Source organism: Electrophorus electricus, chromosome 10 (assembly GCF_013358815.1).
Source record: "Electrophorus electricus isolate fEleEle1 chromosome 10, fEleEle1.pri, whole genome shotgun sequence".
Taxonomy (NCBI): Eukaryota; Metazoa; Chordata; class Actinopteri; order Gymnotiformes; family Gymnotidae; genus Electrophorus; species Electrophorus electricus.
The window spans coordinates 6,832,797-6,853,252 of NC_049544.1; the positions used below are offsets into that span (position 1 = coordinate 6,832,797).

The 20,456-nt window shown below is 40.6% G+C and overlaps 1 protein-coding gene across 1 annotated transcript; it reads right to left on the reverse strand.

Moving 5' to 3' along the window:
- Nucleotides 1-1,108: 1,108 nt before the first annotated feature.
- onecutl (one cut domain, family member, like) lies at nucleotides 1,109-6,506 on the reverse strand. The gene is made up of 2 exons (XM_027006681.2): nucleotides 5,447-6,506; nucleotides 1,109-1,419 (listed from the first exon to the last, which is right to left on the reverse strand). The coding sequence occupies exons 1-2, from the start codon at nucleotides 6,504-6,506 to the stop codon at nucleotides 1,109-1,111; spliced, it is 1,371 nt and encodes a 456-aa protein (XP_026862482.1).
- Between the last annotated feature and the right edge of the window lie 13,950 nt (nucleotides 6,507-20,456).

The window sequence follows — 20,456 nt, forward strand, 5'->3', positions numbered from 1 at the left end:
GTTCATGTCAGATTTAAGCTCAAGTCACAAACAAGATCCAAAGTCTTTTTTCTTTGGAGACTGATAAATGTGAAACTTCTCAAGGTTGAACAACCAACAGCCTGTGATCCAACAGGATTTGTGTGCTTGAATTTTGTACAAAACCACGATCTAGGGGCAAGCTTTCTTCCAGCTTGACCAAGTAACATCTTGCAATAGTTCTACAAGAGTTTTTTTCTACTGGTCATTTTCAAATCAGTGAAGGGAAGTACTTATAAGTGGCATTCGCTGCACGTCTGCAGAGGATTCATCATCTTTGTACTTTGCCTGTATTTCTCTTCAGCAGCTCCCAGGAGGTGCACCAATCAATCAATCAGTTCTTTTGAGGGTTCTCTTTAAAAAGCATCCTCTGCCTTTCCTCCCCCTGCAGATCTGTTTCCGTCCCCATAGGACTTGGCTGCATTGTTTGGTTTTGGAGGATGCTGCTCCATTTTGCTCATGGGCTCTGGCTCCAAACAGAACCCTGGGTAGTGAGATCCGAGGGCAAGCCACAGCTTTTGTTCGAATGGGCAGGACGTTCATTTATCCATGATGAAATACACCCTTAAAGGTTAAATTTCATATGCCTTTTTTGTTCAATTATTTCTCAAAAAAGAGAGAAAATCATTATTAATCATTCTTCTGTTATTTCTCTTTGGTCATAACGGTCTTTATATGTTTCAAAGGGAACTAAAAACTGCTCAAACAATTTGGGAAAAAGTTGTAAATCAAATGTGTGAGTCATTTATGCCTTGATTTGTGAAATACTGATCATTTTTATTTCTGCAATAAACAGAAGTGGTGAAACCAAGTAGGAATACTTAATCAACCACTGCAGCATGGTCAGTTCAGCACTTTCACTGAAATAAAGTCTGAAATGATTTTTACCACTAAGAAACTCATTGGCCACTACTCCAAATTAAAACTAAAACATCAGTTAAACACCAAGAACTACATTAAAATGCTATCTGTAGTGTTTTATCTTTGGTTTAAGTTATTCTTTGACTCCTGTGTTAAATCACCTCACATAAAAAAATTCCTCCATTGGCAACAGATAGCCTATAGCTTGCCCATGCTGCACCTTTTGCCGTCATGCTGTGGTGCAGGAGACAGCAGGGGAGGAGGTGCTGGACCCTGAGGAGCCGGTGGAGGATGGGCGTCCCTCTTCGCTCCAGCGATTGAGGTTCCTGCGGCGGGCGTTCATGAAGAAGTTGCTGACGGTGGAGAGCTCGAGCCCCAGCTGCTGTGCGATGGTGACCTGCAGCTCTTTGGCTGGTCGCTGGTTCTCCCGGAAGATGGCCATGAGCGTGCGCCGCTGCAGGTCGGTGAAGACGAGGCGAGTGCGCTTCGGTCCCTGGTTTCTCTCCTGCTTTGACTGCTCTTGCTCTTTGCGCTTACATGCTGAGGAGAGAGCGTCGGTCACAACAGACATGGAGAAGCCTCTTAGTCAACACTGTTAACTGCATGTCTTCACCACCCAATGCGTGCGGCACAGGCAGAATCAGACTTCTAACATTAATTTTAGTTCAAGAAAAAAATTAATAAACAGAAGAATTGTTGGAATTGTGTAAGATTGTTACTGGCCTAATTTTTACATTATTAGGGGAATATCTTAATTCTGCAAACATCTGTTTAAGTGGTAAAATATTATACTGGGGTACAATACTGTATTAATGTACTTAGCAAATTGCCAAAATAATTTTCCACAATAATATCTAACTGTAAGGTGCAGTAGAACAAAGCATCCCCAACAGAAGTAATTATGCTGCAGAAATACTGCAGCCAAACTATGCATCTGCTGCAACAGAAACACACTTCAACTGTAAAATGGTTAAATGTAATTATGCATGTTCTCATTCTGTGTATTTCATGTCTTTTGGCTAGAGCTGTGACATCTGTTTACAGTAATACTTTGTAAATGTGTAATGTGAACATTATCTTTTTGTCTTTATTCCTGTATCAAGTTAACATTTTTATGTTCATAATATTAACCAAACGTAAAAATAATGCTCTCTAGGTTATCATAAACTAAGACATAAACTATCGTAAACTAATTATAATAAAATTGATTGTCATAAAGTTGTGTTGTTAAATTATTATAAAAATATATATGCAATCTACATATATACAAACTATATATATATATATATATATATATATATATATATATATATATATATATATATATATATATATATATATATATATATATATGTGTGTGTGTGTGTGTGTATATGTGTGTGTGTGTGTGTGCTTGCGCGTGTTTGTGTGTGTGTGTGTGTGCTTGGGCGTGTTTGTGTGTGTGTGTGTGTGTGTGTGTACTCATACAGACTCAACAAATTTTTAATAAATGTACTGGTGCTAATATACATGCAGCAGTGTGTTTTACATGTCCATAAGTTCAGGAGCACCACCAGGTATTTCATTCCCATCCTCCCCACCTAAACTTGCACCTGCATTCGTAATGCCAACCATTAACTGAATGCTTCCTTATGCTGTAATTATGTTTAAAAGGAGGGGAATTACCATGCTATAAATCCAACACTTCACTCCTCTTTCACAGACATAAACATCCCCCATAGAGCTCCTATGATCATGTGAGCCTACCTTAATCATGATGTATGCCTCTTGTCTCATGTTGCTAAAACGTGATCGAAAGCACCCCCATTCCTCATCAACTCCCCCAACCCTCACTTCACTACCCCCTCTCAGCATCCCCCACTCCTGACCTGCCCCCTGCTGATTTCTTGGGCCACGGGCTGATAGAAATTATTGATTAAATCTGTGCTGCTCAGACTCCTCGACCTACGGAGGCTGGTTAACCCCTTCAGCGCTGGGCCAGGCCCCGGCTTCAATTGAACAAATACACATTTTTATTTTAGGGCTAAAAAAAAATCATGCTTCTGACTCTTGTGTGTTTAGATTGCAGGCAGGCCTCTGCACATGCTTGCTTGTTTCACCTTTCAGCATTATGGCTAAATGGCTCTCAAACTTGCTGGTGGTGCAGGCAGAAACACTGAGAAAGCCACTTAAGCCTATTTTATCTCACTTATTCATTTAGACTTTAAGACAAGGGCTTCAGGCTCCAGTGCTTGTGTGTGAAATCTCTGCACTGCCAGAGAGCTGAGGGATAGAGTAATGATCTCCATCCTGCTCTGTGAATCTTTCTCTCTCCCCTTCACTTTCTGCCATAGCCAGAGTGCATCCTGCACACACCCTCACTTAGAAGCAACTCACATAATAAGATCATACAAAAGATAGATAAAGAGATTGGCTGACAGTAATACTGCATTTTTACCAAATAACTAAATATAAAGATAACTGATTAATGAAATAGGTTGATATAGTATTAATATACAAAAAGCATAGAACTTTTTTTTTTATCATAATTTTTACATTGCAGCTAAATCAATACCAATACTGCAGCTGCTCTATGAAATGCATCATGCATCATATGTCTGTAAGACAAAATAAACCCAAGTGCATCAAAACACTTAATTTAAAACACCTAATAACAACTAATAAAACAACATATAATATTAGGAAGACTCTGAGACTATAATATCAATATTTGAAAGATTTAAAAAGCTTTTTAATCAAACAGTTATTGTAAGAGTTAAAGAATGTAGACAATAGTATGTGAATGTTGCATTTCAAATTTGAAAAGGAGTAATCTGGAGTATACCTGTTGGAGTACATCAGTGCAGAGGTAATGCACAAGTAATGTTACTTCTAGACCTCAGTTTAGAAACCAGGCTGGGATTTTTGTCTGCCAGTTAAAGTATTTGACAAACAAAGTCTAAATATTCATATTGAAAATATGTAGAGGACTGTGTTACCTAATGCTCAACACTAGAATGCTTTTCAGTTAGATTTTGCTGCATTAAGCTGAATCATGGTTCTGCTGGTCCATGTGCAACATGAACTCCTGCTATGTGAAAGGAGGCGTGGGGCTTTGTGCATTCTAATTCTAGCCTGCGCTTGCTTGCTCGAAGGAGCTGTGAGCTGGAGGTCTGCACTCGGCTTTCCCAAGGAAATCAATACCAGCTGATAATTAAACAAAAGGCTTGGCAAGAAAAGCCAAACCTCATGGAAAGTAGGTTACACAGGGAGGCACAGAGGTGTCCAACCTGTGCCTTTGCCAGGGCTAAAGACAGTATCTGCGTGGCTGTGTGTGCATGTTGGACGGACAGACTGAGGGAATGCATGATTCATCAGACGATGTTATGAAGGAAAGTTAATGTGATTGGTGTATTAATCCAAAACTGCTGGATATGACAATACAGCATTATTTGAAGAGGAGATATGAATGATGCATGTCATAAATCTAAAATGAAAAAACTGAATGAAAAATGAAAATGAAATCCAACTGAGACATTGTTTGGATGGTTGGGGGGGCAGTGTTTGTGCTCAACTTTAAATAATCATATGCCTCTCTAGGCTAGACCATAAACTAAGCCATAGCGATAGCTACCAAGCTACATCACATTAGTCGATTCAGGAACTGGCACAAAAACAGCAAGATTCGGTACCATGCTGACAAACAGGGCATTGATTGATTTTGTGTATTTCGGGCTTGGAACACTCCTATGACTGAGAGCACAATGGTCACCAATCAATATCTGTGGTGGTAATGCAAGCAGAATAATTCATTCTGAAGCACATTTCAAGCTTTGGTGATTGATCGCTGGGGATTCGGGCAGGCTTTGGCAAGGCGGCAATCGCGCTCGCTTCCAAGCCCAGTCTTCTATGGCTAGCTACTGTAGAGTGGCGTCCGACATTTTGAGAGCCCCCCCCCCCCCAATGCGACCTTCACCCATGCTCATGTTACGGTTTTTCTGTGAAGCTCTTTGTGTGCCATGGGCATCAGCTGGATGTTTCAGCTCTGGCCATGTCACAACATTGCAACACTACAACAAGCACCAGCTTTCCAAGCAAATCTCTGATGAATATTAGATGGCAGCCAACAAAGGGTATCATTGCTCAGTATCTTCTGCAAACTGAGCTCAGTACAATCAAAATGACCCCAGACTGGAGGGTTTCTGTTTCTTTCTTTTTCTTTTTTCTTTTGAGTATATTTGAAATGTAAGATTCAAATGTTTTTTTGCTGGGATGTGACATAGCAAGATGGTTAGCTATTACTGATAGCTATTGAAATTTAAAACAGAGTACTAGATAGAGATTCACTTGTTTATTCACAATAGAGATTCACTTGTTTATGCTTAAACAGTTGTATCTATTTAGAGCCACTGGATTTCCAGTGACAGATGATACAAAAAATGCATAAAGAATGAACAAAACTAAAGTCATCGTTGAGTTTTACAATACACAGATGCTTGGTGTATTGTTGCACGATATAGGCATTAGTCTGCTCTGTCTGGCTGAGAGGCATAGGCATAAAGCAAATAAGCACGCTTAGGTGTTCTACCTTCAAGTCGCAGTGAAGCCATCCTCTGAAATTCCGGCTCTTGTAACCAGCGGGACATCCTCTTGAAGGTCTCACGGCCAGACTTGAGCTTGCCCCAGGGCTTAGGGTTTCTAAGCAGGTCTGACAGGGTGCCCTGAGACCTGCACAGCACCCTTTCAGCGAAGATGGCCTGCGGGATGCTGTACCTCTTCAGCTCAGTGATGATCCGTTGGGCCACATCTTTGGTGTTGATCTCCTCACCAGCGCTGCCACTCTGGGAGCCAGCTAGCATGCCCTCCCTGGTCAGACTGGAACTGGAGGAGGAGGATGAGGAGGGGGAAGAGCCAGGAAGTTCCCCCAGCTTTGAGGCCTGTTGGCTGGGGTGGTGGTGCTGATAGGTCTGGGTGTAAATGTGGGGGTGGTAGGTGGACGCATGCTGGTGGGTGTCCATCTTGTTTAGCTGGTGAGTGACCCCATGGTCACCCCCCAGAGAGGGCGGTGACATTTCCCTTCCAAAGTCTGTTGCTGTTCGGCAGAATATGTTACCCCCATTGCTGCCCATATGGACCTCATGGCTGCCTGCTAGCATCTGGCCACTGTGTCCATTCTGGCTCCCCAAAGAGCCATAGCCATGCATGGCTGTCTCCAGGCCTGAGCTGGCCAGCGGTGGTGACAGACTCTGTGCCATACCCAAGTCTTTGCCATAGGGATTATAGAAGTTTCCTCCAAGGCCCCTATCCTCACGCATGAGCGTAAAGCTACCGATAACATTGCTGACTGGTAAACAGGGATGGTGGTGGTGATGATGATGAAACTTGTCATCAAATGGCTGGAGGGGTGTCAGAGTGGTGTAGGTGCTGCCACAGCTCGTCGGTGTGTCCCTGCCGTACCCCAGCGGGGGCATGCCGTGGTCGTATCCAGGACTCCTGTGCTCATGTTCCAGGCCCATGGGTGGGCTTCCCAGAGGGGGACGTGGGAAAGCAGCAGAGAGGTCTCGGGAGTGCAACATCGCTCGACTATCCTGACTGTGTGCAAGCTCCACATGGCTGTGAACTGACATCTCTCCCATATTTCCATCCATTTTTAAAATAAATATATGTGAAGGAGCTCCCTTATATAGTCAGCAATTTTATCGTTAAATGTTTCTTTAATATCTTCAATAATGAAACGTGAATGTAAAACAGACTTAGTGGGTCTCTAATAGTCTGTTAGTATTTCAGTGTTGATTTCAGTCCAGTTTCAAGCGGAAATATAATAAGTCTTTCCCTATCATTTTATGCGTTCCATAAATGCACCTGCTTTTTGTGCTTGCCCGTCTTGCCCTTGACCGTGAGAAACCTGTATAAGAGACATAGTAGGCTATGATCACTTGGATTGGTTATTGATCATTTATTCATGAAAACTCGTCGCATATTGATCAGCTCTAGATTTCAAAAATCTCTGGCAAGCACCGAGAAGTTTCACATGGTTGCCCAACAATTTGTATAATTTGCAATGGCTAGTCAGAGCTAATAATTCTAAACGGCTTTTCAAGAGGCTGTTCATTAAACTGCCACAAGCATTCTTTTCGGAAGTTCTAAATATTAACTGAATGTAATTTCCAATTTACAGACATTTAACATGCTTACCTCAGCGCAGCGCAGGCGAGTCTGAACAAGATGACGGACGTACAACCACCGCGGAACGAAAATAACAAATAAGATCCTGAAAATATGAAAGTAAATATTTTCCAAGATGCAGAGATTACGATTCCATAATCCAAAATCACAGAGCAAGCGATTAGGTTTAAGAGACACTTTTGTGTATTATCAGCATATTTCTCTGTTCGAAAATTGTGATGTCTCCTCTCTTCGCGGCGATTCCGAGCAGGTTACTTTCACAGAATCGTTGAGGATGCAGCATAAACGAGACGTAAGGAGACTACTATTCTTCTGACTCTTTTCGGTTCTTCGCTCTGTTATTCGCAGTGAAAACGTTAGCTTCAGTCTAACGCCTAACTACCCAGCTTCCTTTCTGTCATTATCTCCGTGGTTCCCCGTGCCTTTTCCTCCGTCTCTCCATCGATCTCAGCCTAGATTTTTTTCTCCCTCTCCCCTCCCCGCGCGCTCCCACTCATCCCCTCTCAGAGCGTCACGCACTTAAAAATCTGACAGATGTGGGATGAATTTCTAACTCGAATTAACCCTTTCGACACTGTAACTACAGTCAACGTATTTTTGGTGAAGCACTGAGATGTGGCTTAAAGTGTTCCATCTAACAAACTCTATTGCGTAGAGGCCACGTTCTTTTTAAACTAACATTATCCATTTACCTCTAGAAATGAAATCACTTTAACGCGAAGACAAACGTCTTCTTATACCATTAATTCAAAGTAGCCTAACATTAAAATCATTCTATAATGCATATGCCTCCTCGTCATTTATTTCTTCCTGTTCCGCCTCCTCATCTTTTATCTTTCTTCTTCTTCTTCTTCTTCAAATTGTGTTCCTGGTAGTACACTACAAACAATAATAAACACTAGATAATTTATGTGGGTGCCGTAGTTTATCTATTTTAAAGTGTAACAGTTAATCCACATGTTTATGTGGCCACATTATAAAACACATATTTTAATTATTTATTTACATGTATTAAAACCTATTTTATGAACTGCAATAATAAAGACTGTTAGCCTGCAATTTTCGTGTGACAGCAGCAGTTTTCTGTGGAACATATAGGCTAGAATTCCAAGTGTGATGGTTCTATGTTAAATAATTTCTGCATGACCTCGAATCTCAGTAAAGTTACAATACTCAAATAAATAATTTATATATCTTCGTTGCGTAATGTTATAAAGTCATTGTTAGCTGTCGCATCACGGGCCAGTGGGATCACTAACATCAGATAACGTTCATCAGTCTCAGAGCTGAACAAGAACGAGAGCTCTTTCATTTAAATGCGCGTTCGAGACCTTCTGTCTTAAACAACGCAATCTAACAAACAACAAAATTACACCTCTGCCATTTCTCCATTAACACTCGTCGTCTTGTGTGCGTATGTGAATTGGGAATTGGCATGGAGAGGAGGTGGTAGATACGTGGAATACTAATCATGCCTAACTGTCCGTTTAATTTTCAGAGATGAGCAATTCTGGAGCTTGAAAAATTCCAAGTGCGATGTGGGACCGCTGCCCTCCCTCAGCAGATGCTACGCTATCGATCTGCACGCCGCGCAGGGCTGTAAAGAGGGAGGCTGCACGGAAAGCGAGTAGCTGGAGGTAAAATGGTCAGTGCTTACTGCAAAAAAAGGTCTTGCAGAGAGGTCGAGGTGAAAGTTCACCCACTATGGCTAAAGAGCTGGAGAGCAGACAAAACACTCAAATGAGAATACCCTGACTAACATTAGATGATAACCCTTATGATTGTTCAAAATATCCGACTCTGCAAATACTACAATGGTTTTTGAAAAAAAATCGGTTACATCTCAAATATGTCTAGAGTGCTTAAGAAAACACTCGTTTACCGGCACATACTGCCTTTGCTGTTTTGTTATTAAAGTCAATTGATCACTCTGTTATAGGACTAACTGCACCCTTATAAAAAACAAATGTGAACAGATAACAACTGTTTGAAATGTAGTATTGCAACACTTCTATCAGCATTTAAAATTTAAATAAAACATATTTTATTTAAAATATTTTGTAATTCTGCAGAATGTTGCTTATACATTCAATTTAGTATCGTGACAAAAATATATTGTGCCTATATTTCAGAAGTAACATCCATCTGTCAGTATCATGTCAGTATGTCACAGCAAAAACGACAATAATACTACTACTACTACTACTACTAATAATAATAATAATGTTTGTTTTTTTTAAATAACAATTTTTGTCTGTAATGCAATTATAGGGTACAGAATCAGATTTAATTCAACAATTGGAAAAAAATACAGCAGCTGTTGACTTCAAATCAAATGTAATCATCATTGCATATTTCACGATCTTTATGCGTATTTAATCGTGCAACCAATGCAAAAAACATAACGCCAAGACAAGAAATGTCTTCGTGTAAGCCCAGGTAATATTTCACACACTTTCAAATGTCCTATGCTTCAATAATTGCGCTGAATGTACATCACTGATCGAATACTGTTCACAGCCAAACCGATTAAATCAAAGCAATGGAGTTGTTAAATTATTTAAAATAGTCAGTCTAAAAATCAGAGCATATAACATGGTCCCCCATGTTTCTGTGTAAAGTTATAAATCGCTTGTGCTATAATTCTTTAGATTAATATTTTCGTGTAAACCTTGATCCAAATGAAGCGTACCAGTCAACGAGGCATCCATATTTATGTCTCTGCTTTATTACTGCGACCTGTAGCTTGTTGTATGCGTTGATACCCCTCGCCAGCTTCCTTCGAAGCTCTGGGCAACTGAGGTACATCTGTGTTTCTGTGAGGGAGCCTACCGCATAAAATATCCGATATCATTATATAACCAATGCATTTCTGTCGTGAAATCGAACAAGAGTTTAAAATTTAACTTTGTGTAAAACCTAAATACCCTCCTGGAATATTGAAAACAGCACTCATATGCACTCATATATAATAATAAATAATTGCACAGACGTATACTAAAGGGATATTTCTGATATCCAACGAATTGCTGATTAATTGCGAATCATAAAATTAGCAATAACCTTTAAAAAAAGGTTCCTGGCAGAAGAATCATTGAAAACAAAACTGTATTGGTTTATCACGATTCGTAGGTCTATTTAATAAACAAACAAATAAATGCTCAATTTATTATTCTCAAACTTCGGCTATATTTGCATAACTCATCTCTAAGTTAAAAAATCTAAGATACAGAATGACAGAGTATTTTTCATCGGTATAAGCTTATCCACACCAAACATTTATGACAGGTGTAGCTTTCACGTCAAAGAAAGCAAAACTGAGCTAACAGCTTCAGTGGACTCATTAGGGATAGTCTATTACAATGTAGACTATACAGAAGATAACCTAAAATATGTGTGCGCCAATTTTCCTTTTTTATGTTCTGTTTACAGAAGTTACAAACAGTTTTCAGAACAGGGCCTTATTTCACGAAAAAGCCTAAGTACAAATACCAATATATGGTTTTACATATAATAGTTGATATACCCGAACGTCTTGATAAGCGCAAATACAGATGCCTTTTGTTCGTCGTATTCTAAATTAGTTTGGCCTTATTTTTTCATAGCTACAGCGAATTTATTGAATTCACGAAATTGCAAGGCTATCATTAAATGAACCACTCTTTGTACTTAGAAAATATTAATGCAAATTAGCCTGATCCCTTTAAATGCAGTACTGCTTTTGCAGTCTTTTGTAGATGTGCTACTGAAATGTAGACAGAGATTCCACTTGAAATGTTTGCTATAATCCATTGTTGTTTTATCAGTTTAATAACGCTTTAAGTTCAAACTAAAATTTACTAAGTTGAATAGCCTCAGTGTGATTTGGTTTCGTACATTTAAGAAAGGCTTATGACCCCTTTTTGGTCAGTGGTTTGGCAAAGATTAAATAATGATACAGATTATAACAGATTATAATAGTCTATAACATATTCCATTTAAAGGAGGTTGTTAATAAATAAGTATCAGAGTAAATATAAAACAGGCTAAATTTATTTTTACTTGTGCACATAGCTTTTACGTAGCCTGAAATTGTAAAAAAGAAATCGATCCAGGTCTGAAGTCAATAATTCAATTAACATGATCTAGCCTTTCAAACAACAGGACTATTAAAAATATATTGTAAATATGTCAGGTCAGGCACACTATGAAAATGAAACCGGTTTTGATAAGGAAATTTTTACTAGCTATCCAGTAAAATTAAAAATGTTTAAAGGCGTGTGCTGTAACCTGTAATACACATGTGTGAAATACTCTGAAGTTTCATTTCCGGAGCACGGGACTGAGTTTTCATCATAATTTTTATTTCGGACAGGCCTACTCTTGTTCCTGTAGCTAATATTATGTTAATTTGACAGTCCTACTCTTGTTCCTGTTGCTAATATTATGCTAATTCGTCAGAAGTTTGTATAATAGGCTACACTTGACATGGACGTATATGGCTAATCAGTTTCAGAGGTTTAAAAAGCATCGTGTTGTTTTTTCCTTCCTTATTCCTTCTTTGTTTTCGCGATCTGTATTTTGATAGGCAAATTACAGTCTCATCAAATTTCAAGACAGTTTGTTTTTTTCATCTATTTTTCCTTACGAAATGTAAGTTAATAAGCCAAATGTCTCATTTGTTTAGGGGTCGCTAAGGAGAAAGTAATTAAAAGAAAATCTCTTCGACTATTGAATATTAATGTAAAATAGGCTAAAGATGAAGTTTATTGCGCAGAAGGCTGAGGAGGTCTTTGGACCCTAATTATGTTCCCTTTAAACGTGCATAACTGTGATATATTTTAGTGTTTATTAACTGGGGCCGTTTTACGCCTTCCCCGCGAACAGGATCGTGATATTTGACATGCTTGGTATGAATTTATTTTAGACAAATTCCTACTGCTCTAGAATAGAATGAGAACCCAAAGTAAGCCATCACCTTCCAAATCTGGCCCTTCTGATATTCATGTCCATGGCTAAGATATTTTGCAAGAATACATTGTCATAATATGAAATAGTGCACTATCATAAGAACAGCGTGCTATGTTAGAGTGTAAAAGTAAGCATTAAACGTTGTGTAGGGCTACATTACTGGACTTACTTAAGGCCTCAGCGCAGGTCCAAGCTTAGAATTTTTCAGTTACGAACATCCACTCTAGCCCCCATCTTCACTTCGACGTTAAGAGAAATGAATAGCCTATTCTATAATTTTACATTCCTGGACTAAATTAGGTTTTCAGATAAACTTAACATCTAACGCTCACACATCTGCGAGACCGTAGATTACATTAATTAAAGGAAATAATGTAGGCGTACGCTACACATTATTAACACACGGGATGCTATTGCAAATCTATCGAACCTTGAATTACGTATTCCGTGACCTGCTATATATTAGCAAACGTTGTTACATAAAATGTAGCATGTTAATTTATCAGTGCCATGTATTTGTATTGCCATGCAAACTATCTATAAAATGCTTGTAAGGCCAAATCAGGCCTATACCAGAAGGAAAGATAAGATGGATGCTTCTAATGAAAATGTTTCAAGCCTGTACATCTTAATAATAACAATAATAGATTACTGTTCATCCAAGAAACCTAACTTTTCTGCATATGGAGCACATAGGTGGCAACATTGAGATTTTGGATCTAGTTTTTGTATCTCCAAGGTCAGTATTTAAAATCAACCACATGCGTCTGATCAATATGAGTCCTTTCACAGTCGAGAAACAATAGCAACCATAGGCTGAAGTCTTTAATAGCTTTTACAGTCGCATAGATAGTCCCTAATCCTACCCTGACAACAGTGACACCACTTTCTCATGTATACCCACACTGTACTGCCCAACACACCAATAAGATATATAAGAGCAATGAGAAAGCATTATCTATTATATTATTCCAATGATAAAATCTCCCACACTGTAACATTACAAATACACATTGATTACTGACATGCAATATCGGAAAACAAATGTTAATTCTTAGGTCTGCCTGTATATGGATACATACTATTTTTTCATGCAAGATGTGTGCATGTATGTGTATGTGTGCATGTGTGTGCATATGTGTCTGTTCCGCAGGAATGGATGCAGTATGACAGCGGCTCCTTGGCTGGGTGGGAGAGGAAGTCGCAGTGCAGTCAGATTGCATCTCCCTTTTTGCTCCACTCCTGTCCAGGGTTCAGGGCAGGATTTGAATCCATTTCCTGCAATGCTCTCCCTTTTCCTTTCTCCACCGGTTAGTGTGCTCCAAATCCCTGGTATTCTTCTCTTCATCTTGGTCCTGTACCCAGAGCTTCTTCTTTGCCATGGTGCAGTCCTCTCCCTGCCTTGCTGCTGTGTGTGTGTCTCCACTCTCTTTTTCTCCTCTGCTCTTTTTAATCAGCATGTTAATAAGAAAGGTAACTAATCAATACATTCAATGGCCTGGCCCTGCGATTGATACCATCTCTCCCTCCCATCACACTCTCTCTCTCTCTCTCTCTCTCTCTCTCTCTCTCTCTCTCTCTCTCTCTCTCTCTCACACACACACACACACACACACACACACACACACACACACACACACACACACACACACACACACCAGCATAATCTTGAGGAGGAACATCAAGTAATTGAAACAAATGATTGTACCCTAACCATTTTTCATCAGGCCAGTCCTACATAAGACTCTAATTTCCTCATCACTTCACCTGTTTTTCAGCCCACATATCTGACAGACTGTTTCCTTCCATATGGTATTTCTCCACATGAACTGATGTATCAAATTTTGTGATAATCCTCCAAGTACGGAAATGTTCTTAATAAAATAAAAACATTATTTAAGAGGGCAGAAATTCTGTCTTCACTATTTCAAAAAAGCTGAGGGCTCAATGCACAAAGCTAACTTTTTTTTTTAACCTAAAAGACTGAACGATCCAACTCCTTTATACCCCCATGATAAAAATATCTCTGAGAGCTGAAAGAGTGTGTGTGTGTTCTCCACCCCAGGGTAAGGTCTCCCACAACAAATGGCCTTGCATCAAGCAGGTTGGCTAGAGAGTTATGGCAAAGGATGAAGAGAATTCCCTCAGAAGAAAGTGTCAAGAAAAAAAAACCTAAAAAAACTCCAAAAACAACAAAAAACAAACAAACAAAAATCCACACAGACAAACACAAAGTGGCCCTTATCGCTGACATCAGAAAGCTACTGTTCAGAGGCCAGCCTTGTCTGTGCCTTGGGGTAGGATCTTTGCTGTGCAAGGATGGCACAGGTTGTGATCCTAGCCACATCTTCCACCTTCACTGGCTGAAGAAACATTATTTTGTTTTTGCTGGCACTGACATACCACAGAAAACAATGTTCTCCCTCTCTTTTGTACTGTCTAAAATTGCTAGGTTCTCATTTTAAAATACCATACATGTACATGTAAGAACAGTACTAGGTAGATGTGATCTACCAGTTGTGGTTTTAGGAATGTGTATTGTAGTTATATTGCAATTGTAAAAGTATATACTAATCTTTGTTTTTTATGGTGACAGAAATTAATGAAGCAGGAATATCAGCTATGAGAGACCATATAGGCTTAGCTTTGCCTGTTGGTTGGAAGTATGTTCAACAATAAAAACCTATGAAGATTTTAGTATGTTATGAGAAGTTTCATAACTACAATCCCAAAACATTAAGACATGTGTTTTTCTTCATATTATGGTCCTTTGTGACATTTTAGCTTGTGCCTGCTAGTGTTCATGGGGTTTGGACTGACCACTGCCTCCCTGACCCTCCTTTAGGCTACCACCCCCATCACTCAGACCTTCATCAATGATGCTGCAGTCACCTAGCAACTGTAGTCTAAGGTCAGGGGTCAAAAACCAGGGGCTACTGCAAATATTATACACATGTACATGTATATGCATATACACACACACACACATGCAGATCCTACAACAAACACAAAACATATAATTTATTGTTTGCATAAGAGCACATAATTAGACCTTAATGTCCCAGATTTTTTTTTTATTTGCAGCCATAGTCTATTGTTTTTTGCTGCTATTTACTTATTATAACCTCCATAACCAGAGTGAAGAGAGTGCCAGAGGGTGAAAGAGTGAAAAGAGCGAAATAACCCATTCCAAACATTATAAATATATATAAACATCCTGTCAACATTCATGTTTGCCACAGAACATTCACATTTCTTGACTTGGAAAAATCGCAGTGAAACATGGATGACCATTCCCCTCTTCTGTCATACAATCAGGCTGCGGTCAGTGACCTCCAGCCTCAACTGACCATGCGAAGTGGATCCCATCCCTTTAAACAGTCAGGGCCAGAAGGACGGCTGGAGATGGGGGGTGGGATTGGTGGGGGTTAGGGAGGGGCAGCACTGACACTAATCTGGGCCTTGATCAGGCCTAGGAGCACTCTGAATGGAGGGATGAACAAGAAAGGATGAGTGAATGAAGATCCTCCTCTCCTCCATCTGTGCTGGTGTGTTTGGTCTGGTTGGCATTGTGTGATATGTAATGAAATGTACTATGCGCCACTTAGTTTTTCTGTATTTATGTACAGCAAACCTAATTATTAAATTTATGAATTATTTTATTAGGAGAATTATATTTAACCTGTCAATCTTTTTACAGGCTTTAGTTACCTGGTAAAATGCAACAGACACAGTGCAGTGTAACAAAGCATAAGAGAGACAAGCCTTATTGTAAGACAAGCCAAAACAGCTTTGTGGCTTTGCGAGGTGCCACATGGCTGATCCTAAAGCCAGTTGTGTTGCCACTGTGGCGTTCAAACCCTGGGCAACTGTCACTCTGTTCCACACACTAAAAGTAGGAGGTGGCTCACCCTTCCCCCACCCACTCAACACAGATGGCTGGTCAGCACGTGCCTGGAGGAGGGCAGAACAGTGACCTCCCAGCTGGACATTGTGGACAGGTCAGTGATACTGAATCCCCTATTTCAGACCAGCTGCCACTGGGGCTGGACTAATGGAGCCCCTGCTAACACACACACGCTTAAAGATACACAAACATGCACACAAAGGCCTAGCCCTCAGGCCCCCATAATACTGACCAGTGAAAGGCACGTGGTGGGGGTAGGTAGGGGGTGGGGCAGCTGGACATTTGCCTTCCAGGATAGGGTGACTGTGTGCACTAATGTGTGTGTGTTTGGAGAAGGGTTTGGGGGTGGGACGGATGGCTAATAGCCACAAAGGTGACACACAAGGGCAAGTCAGAGCCATGAGAGGCCTTTTAACAATTCATCTGACAGCGGTTCACTTCAAAGAACAGGTTGGCCATGTGGTTTTAAGGCCAAACTTTTTCTTGCTGTTTTTTGGAGGGGGTCGGTCGGGCCATTTTACTCTTCGTCCCTTCTGACACTACTGTAAAGAAAGCACCTGCTGTTATAAATAGATTCATATAAAAAGGCATTGGTTACTCAAAGAGTAATCTGAAAAGACCAAAAATGTTGCTTTGACATACATGAGTTGTGGCACAACAGTGAGGAAATTTAACTTAAATGAGTGAAGGCCGTAAACCATGTAAGTGACTGTTTGGCTTTGTGTTTGGTGATGCTGAATATGTCCATGGGTAATGTTTAAATGTATATTTGTGTTGGCCTTGGATCCACTGGGGTATGCTATGTGGTAGGTTTTAGAGTGATGTATTGACTGTGTTGTTTTGCTGTCTGGTGAGCAGCGTAGTGGTACACTGCAGCAGGGTGAGTACAGCTCCAGTGAGCTGCAGCTCCAGACTGCCCAGTGTGGAAGAAGGTCCTGGGCCATGCCGAGCAAAGCAGTCAATAAATCAATAGGACATGTGCACGCGCACGCGCACACACATACACACACACACACGCGTCACTGCAGGCCTGAGAGGCCATATGAAACTACCATTGATCGGAGGGGGTTGGGCGTAGACAGATTTTTGGTGTGTGTATTTGTGAGAGAGAACCTACAGGGCCCAACTCCATCCTGAATGAAGTGGTAGCAGGGCAAAGTGACCTGACACAGCCCTCCAACACACATACACACTTCAACTGTGCGCATACTGCAGAGAGAGACATGCAGCTGTCAATACTGCTCAGTCACAGCTCACAGGCTCAGCAGACTAAAGCTGCTGTTGTGGGTGTCTTCCTGTGTCTTCCTCCCTCCCTCCATCTCCTTCTCTCCACCTCACTCCCTCTCCCTGCTGCTGTGCCTAGAATCGTCCAGTACCTATTAATAGAGCTGTGCCAGAGCTTCTCAGGCATCAGTGGTTTTAATACTGACAAATGCTGTTTCAAGCTCTCTCAGTGAAAAGACATAGTGAATTTCTTTAGAGCATCATGTATGTTAAACTTTGTCCTCAGTGCCATTTGTGTTTTTACCAGTTTATCATCCCTATTAAATAGTATCACTTACATTTACACTCAGTAACATAAGAGGGGGCACACTCTGTTATGACTAAACAGCTTAGTGCCACTTGCTCTCTTATGACCCCATCTTGTGCTAACAGGCCCAGTTCTACTCATGTTTACTTGACCTGCAAATTGGGGTCAATTCAAAGTAAAGACCTATGAGCTTGGGTAAGGACCCCACTTTTAAATTCACAAAAAAACAAAACAAATACATATGGCAGAGAACAGGGTCTGCAAAAACAAAAATAAGAATCCACTATATGGGCAGGATCAGGGTAAAAAGTGCAATTCATCTTTAACTCCATATTTCCTTCCCTTGCAAGAGTAATGCAATATGAAATGTCACAGTGGATATCTGATAATGTGGTCTAAATATCATATTCATTCATTTGTCCCACTGTTCTGAGACCTGCACAAAAAAGCAGCAAGCGGGAGACAGGTGTAAATAAACGGTGGGGCTCTGTCCTCGTTCAGAGTTGCCATGGCAACGGCTGATAGAGTATCCTATCGATCGCAGTGTCCAGTCGGAATTGCGCAGCCCCTGAACCCGGGTTTTTTCTCCGCCGTGATGGGCGTGGATCAATAGGCTGATATTGTATGCTTCTTTTGCCTTGTGTCTCCCACCACCTCAATAACAGTGAGAATGATAGTGAGAAGGAAAAGGAAGCAGAAAGAAACAATGGTTAAATGTCAGATGAATCTTTCCATGTAAAGAGAAAAATCTAGGGGAAAAAAAGTCACTTTATGAATTCAGAGGCCACCTTTTCAAACTGGATTGCGATCTTTTCAAAAAAGAGATTTATCCCATTCATAAGTGATATGCTATTTTAGAGCTCAGAAGGATTCTTGATTTCACACGCCAGTCGTATAATAGGCTATAGTGCACTCACTTCCAGTGATACTCCATTTCCCAGACATGGCCTGTCACATTTATTCCAAATACCGCCTACCATTACCCCCACATATGCAAACAGCCAGACAGCATTTAGCTAAAGCGAAACCATTTACTCTCTGTCCACCTTTTTGGTTGTCATACAAATAAGCACAACCATGAGCACAAGCTGAGGTGATGTTGTAGAGAGGGTGAGAGAAGCATGAAGGAGGACCTCAGGGAGCTCGTTTAAATCTGGCCTGAGGGATCCCCCCAGCTAGGGGTCACGGTTGGAGTCACAAGGCGCAGGATTTAAAGGTGGGCCTCCTTAAGGTGCTTCTGTCGCCCGGAGGCACAGCCATCACAATTCCTGCAGTGCTGGAAATGAAAGCAAGGGCAGGACTAAGGCTCTTTCCTTGCTTATGGCCACTGCTCAGAAAAATTACCCAAATGATTGAGATGTCGGTTACATCTTTCTTTTTACCCCCTTGTTCAACAATAAAGCAGTGTACATTCATAATGCTATATGAAGTAGTGTCTTCTATGTACTTTCCTCACAGTTCATAAGGCGGAACATTTTACCAAGCTATAACCCACAATTTCATCGATAATACTAGATAACTGTAATTGCATCATAATTATGTCAAAAAGTAGTTGTGACAGTTGCCTGGCACCTGATTTTTTCCATTTTTTGGCTGACAATATGCCACATATCCAAATCTAAAATTTCACCATATTCAGCAGTTTACTGTCTGCACACAACAGAGGGCTTAGTGCACAAACTGATTGACAAGAATCAGACTTTAATAATTGCTTACATCATGGTCTTAAATAAAGTGTGGTTCTTTCTGGGTGGCACTTGGATATGTAGCATAAGAGGCAGGAGGACTCCCTCAGCTGAGAGAATGAGGGCTCCAGTCCTCACCCTCTAGGGGCTCAGCTCCTTCTCTGTTCCGTCCTCTCTGAAACAGGGCTGTGCCTGGAATTGGCGCTTAGCCTGCGGTGCTGCGTTTGGTGCAGTGGTGGAAATGTAAATGGGCGGCGTGTTTCTGAGTGCATGGTGGGGAGGGAATGTGAGGGGGAGCAGAGTGGCTGCCCTCGCATCCCAGCGAGATGAAAACCTATCCGCCCGGAGAGACGCAGCGGCTGCTGGGGCAGAAGTCAGCCGCGCTGGGGCCCAGCATGTGGGAGAGAGGAATCAAGGCAGAAAGTTTTCTCTGCCTCCAGCACTCTCCATGTGTTGTCAAAGCAAGAACCTAGCCTGAACTTGGCTGCACACTCCATGAAACTTTCTAAAGCAGATATGTACACTGCATCCTAATTTGAGTTGTGCCTTTTAGCACTCCTAATGTAAGCTGTTCATGGTAATATGCCTGTAAGCAGACATACTCATGGCTACCCTTTTCTATAATAAAAAGAAAAATAATATGAATTATGATATGCAATACATGTATGAAAGAATATTTTCTGTGCAAAAAAAAAAAAAGAAAAATTAAACTAATTAAAAGTATAGTTTGCAGTTTACTTAATTGTCAATATAATAACATTTAGGCTAATGGGTAAGGGATCAAGACAGAAAGTACAGAAATGTGGAGGGCATATGTATAATATCCAAAGATGTACATTTAACCCCGATAATGGTCTAAGAATAACTGCACTTGTCAGTCCTTGATACAATTAGACAGTATATTTTGCAGAAACATCTACAATGTGGCAGTCATTCAGAAAGCACACGTTTTAGGATTTTTCAGTATCCTTGTTCCATTAAAACCTTCAGGCTCATTAGGGTTTCACCCAGTTTTCCTAAAAAAAAGAAATTACTGCTGACGCATGTGTCTTGCATTTTCTATAGTGGTTAAGGTTTTACTCATAGAAGTTAATACTGATTTTGGACTACAACTTCAGCTTCTGAAGCCTTCTGCCCAGCAGCAGCATTCATACAGCAGTCAATAGTTGTTCATCATCTACAAAATTAACGATTTCAGTCTGTCAATATAAAATCCAGGGCCGAAATTAGTTAGTGCCAATTCTGTGGCTGTAGTTCAAGGTCACTCACACACACTCACACACCTCCATCCCCCTACGTCAGGACTGATGCTTCTCTGGGTACGGGCACATACATCCAG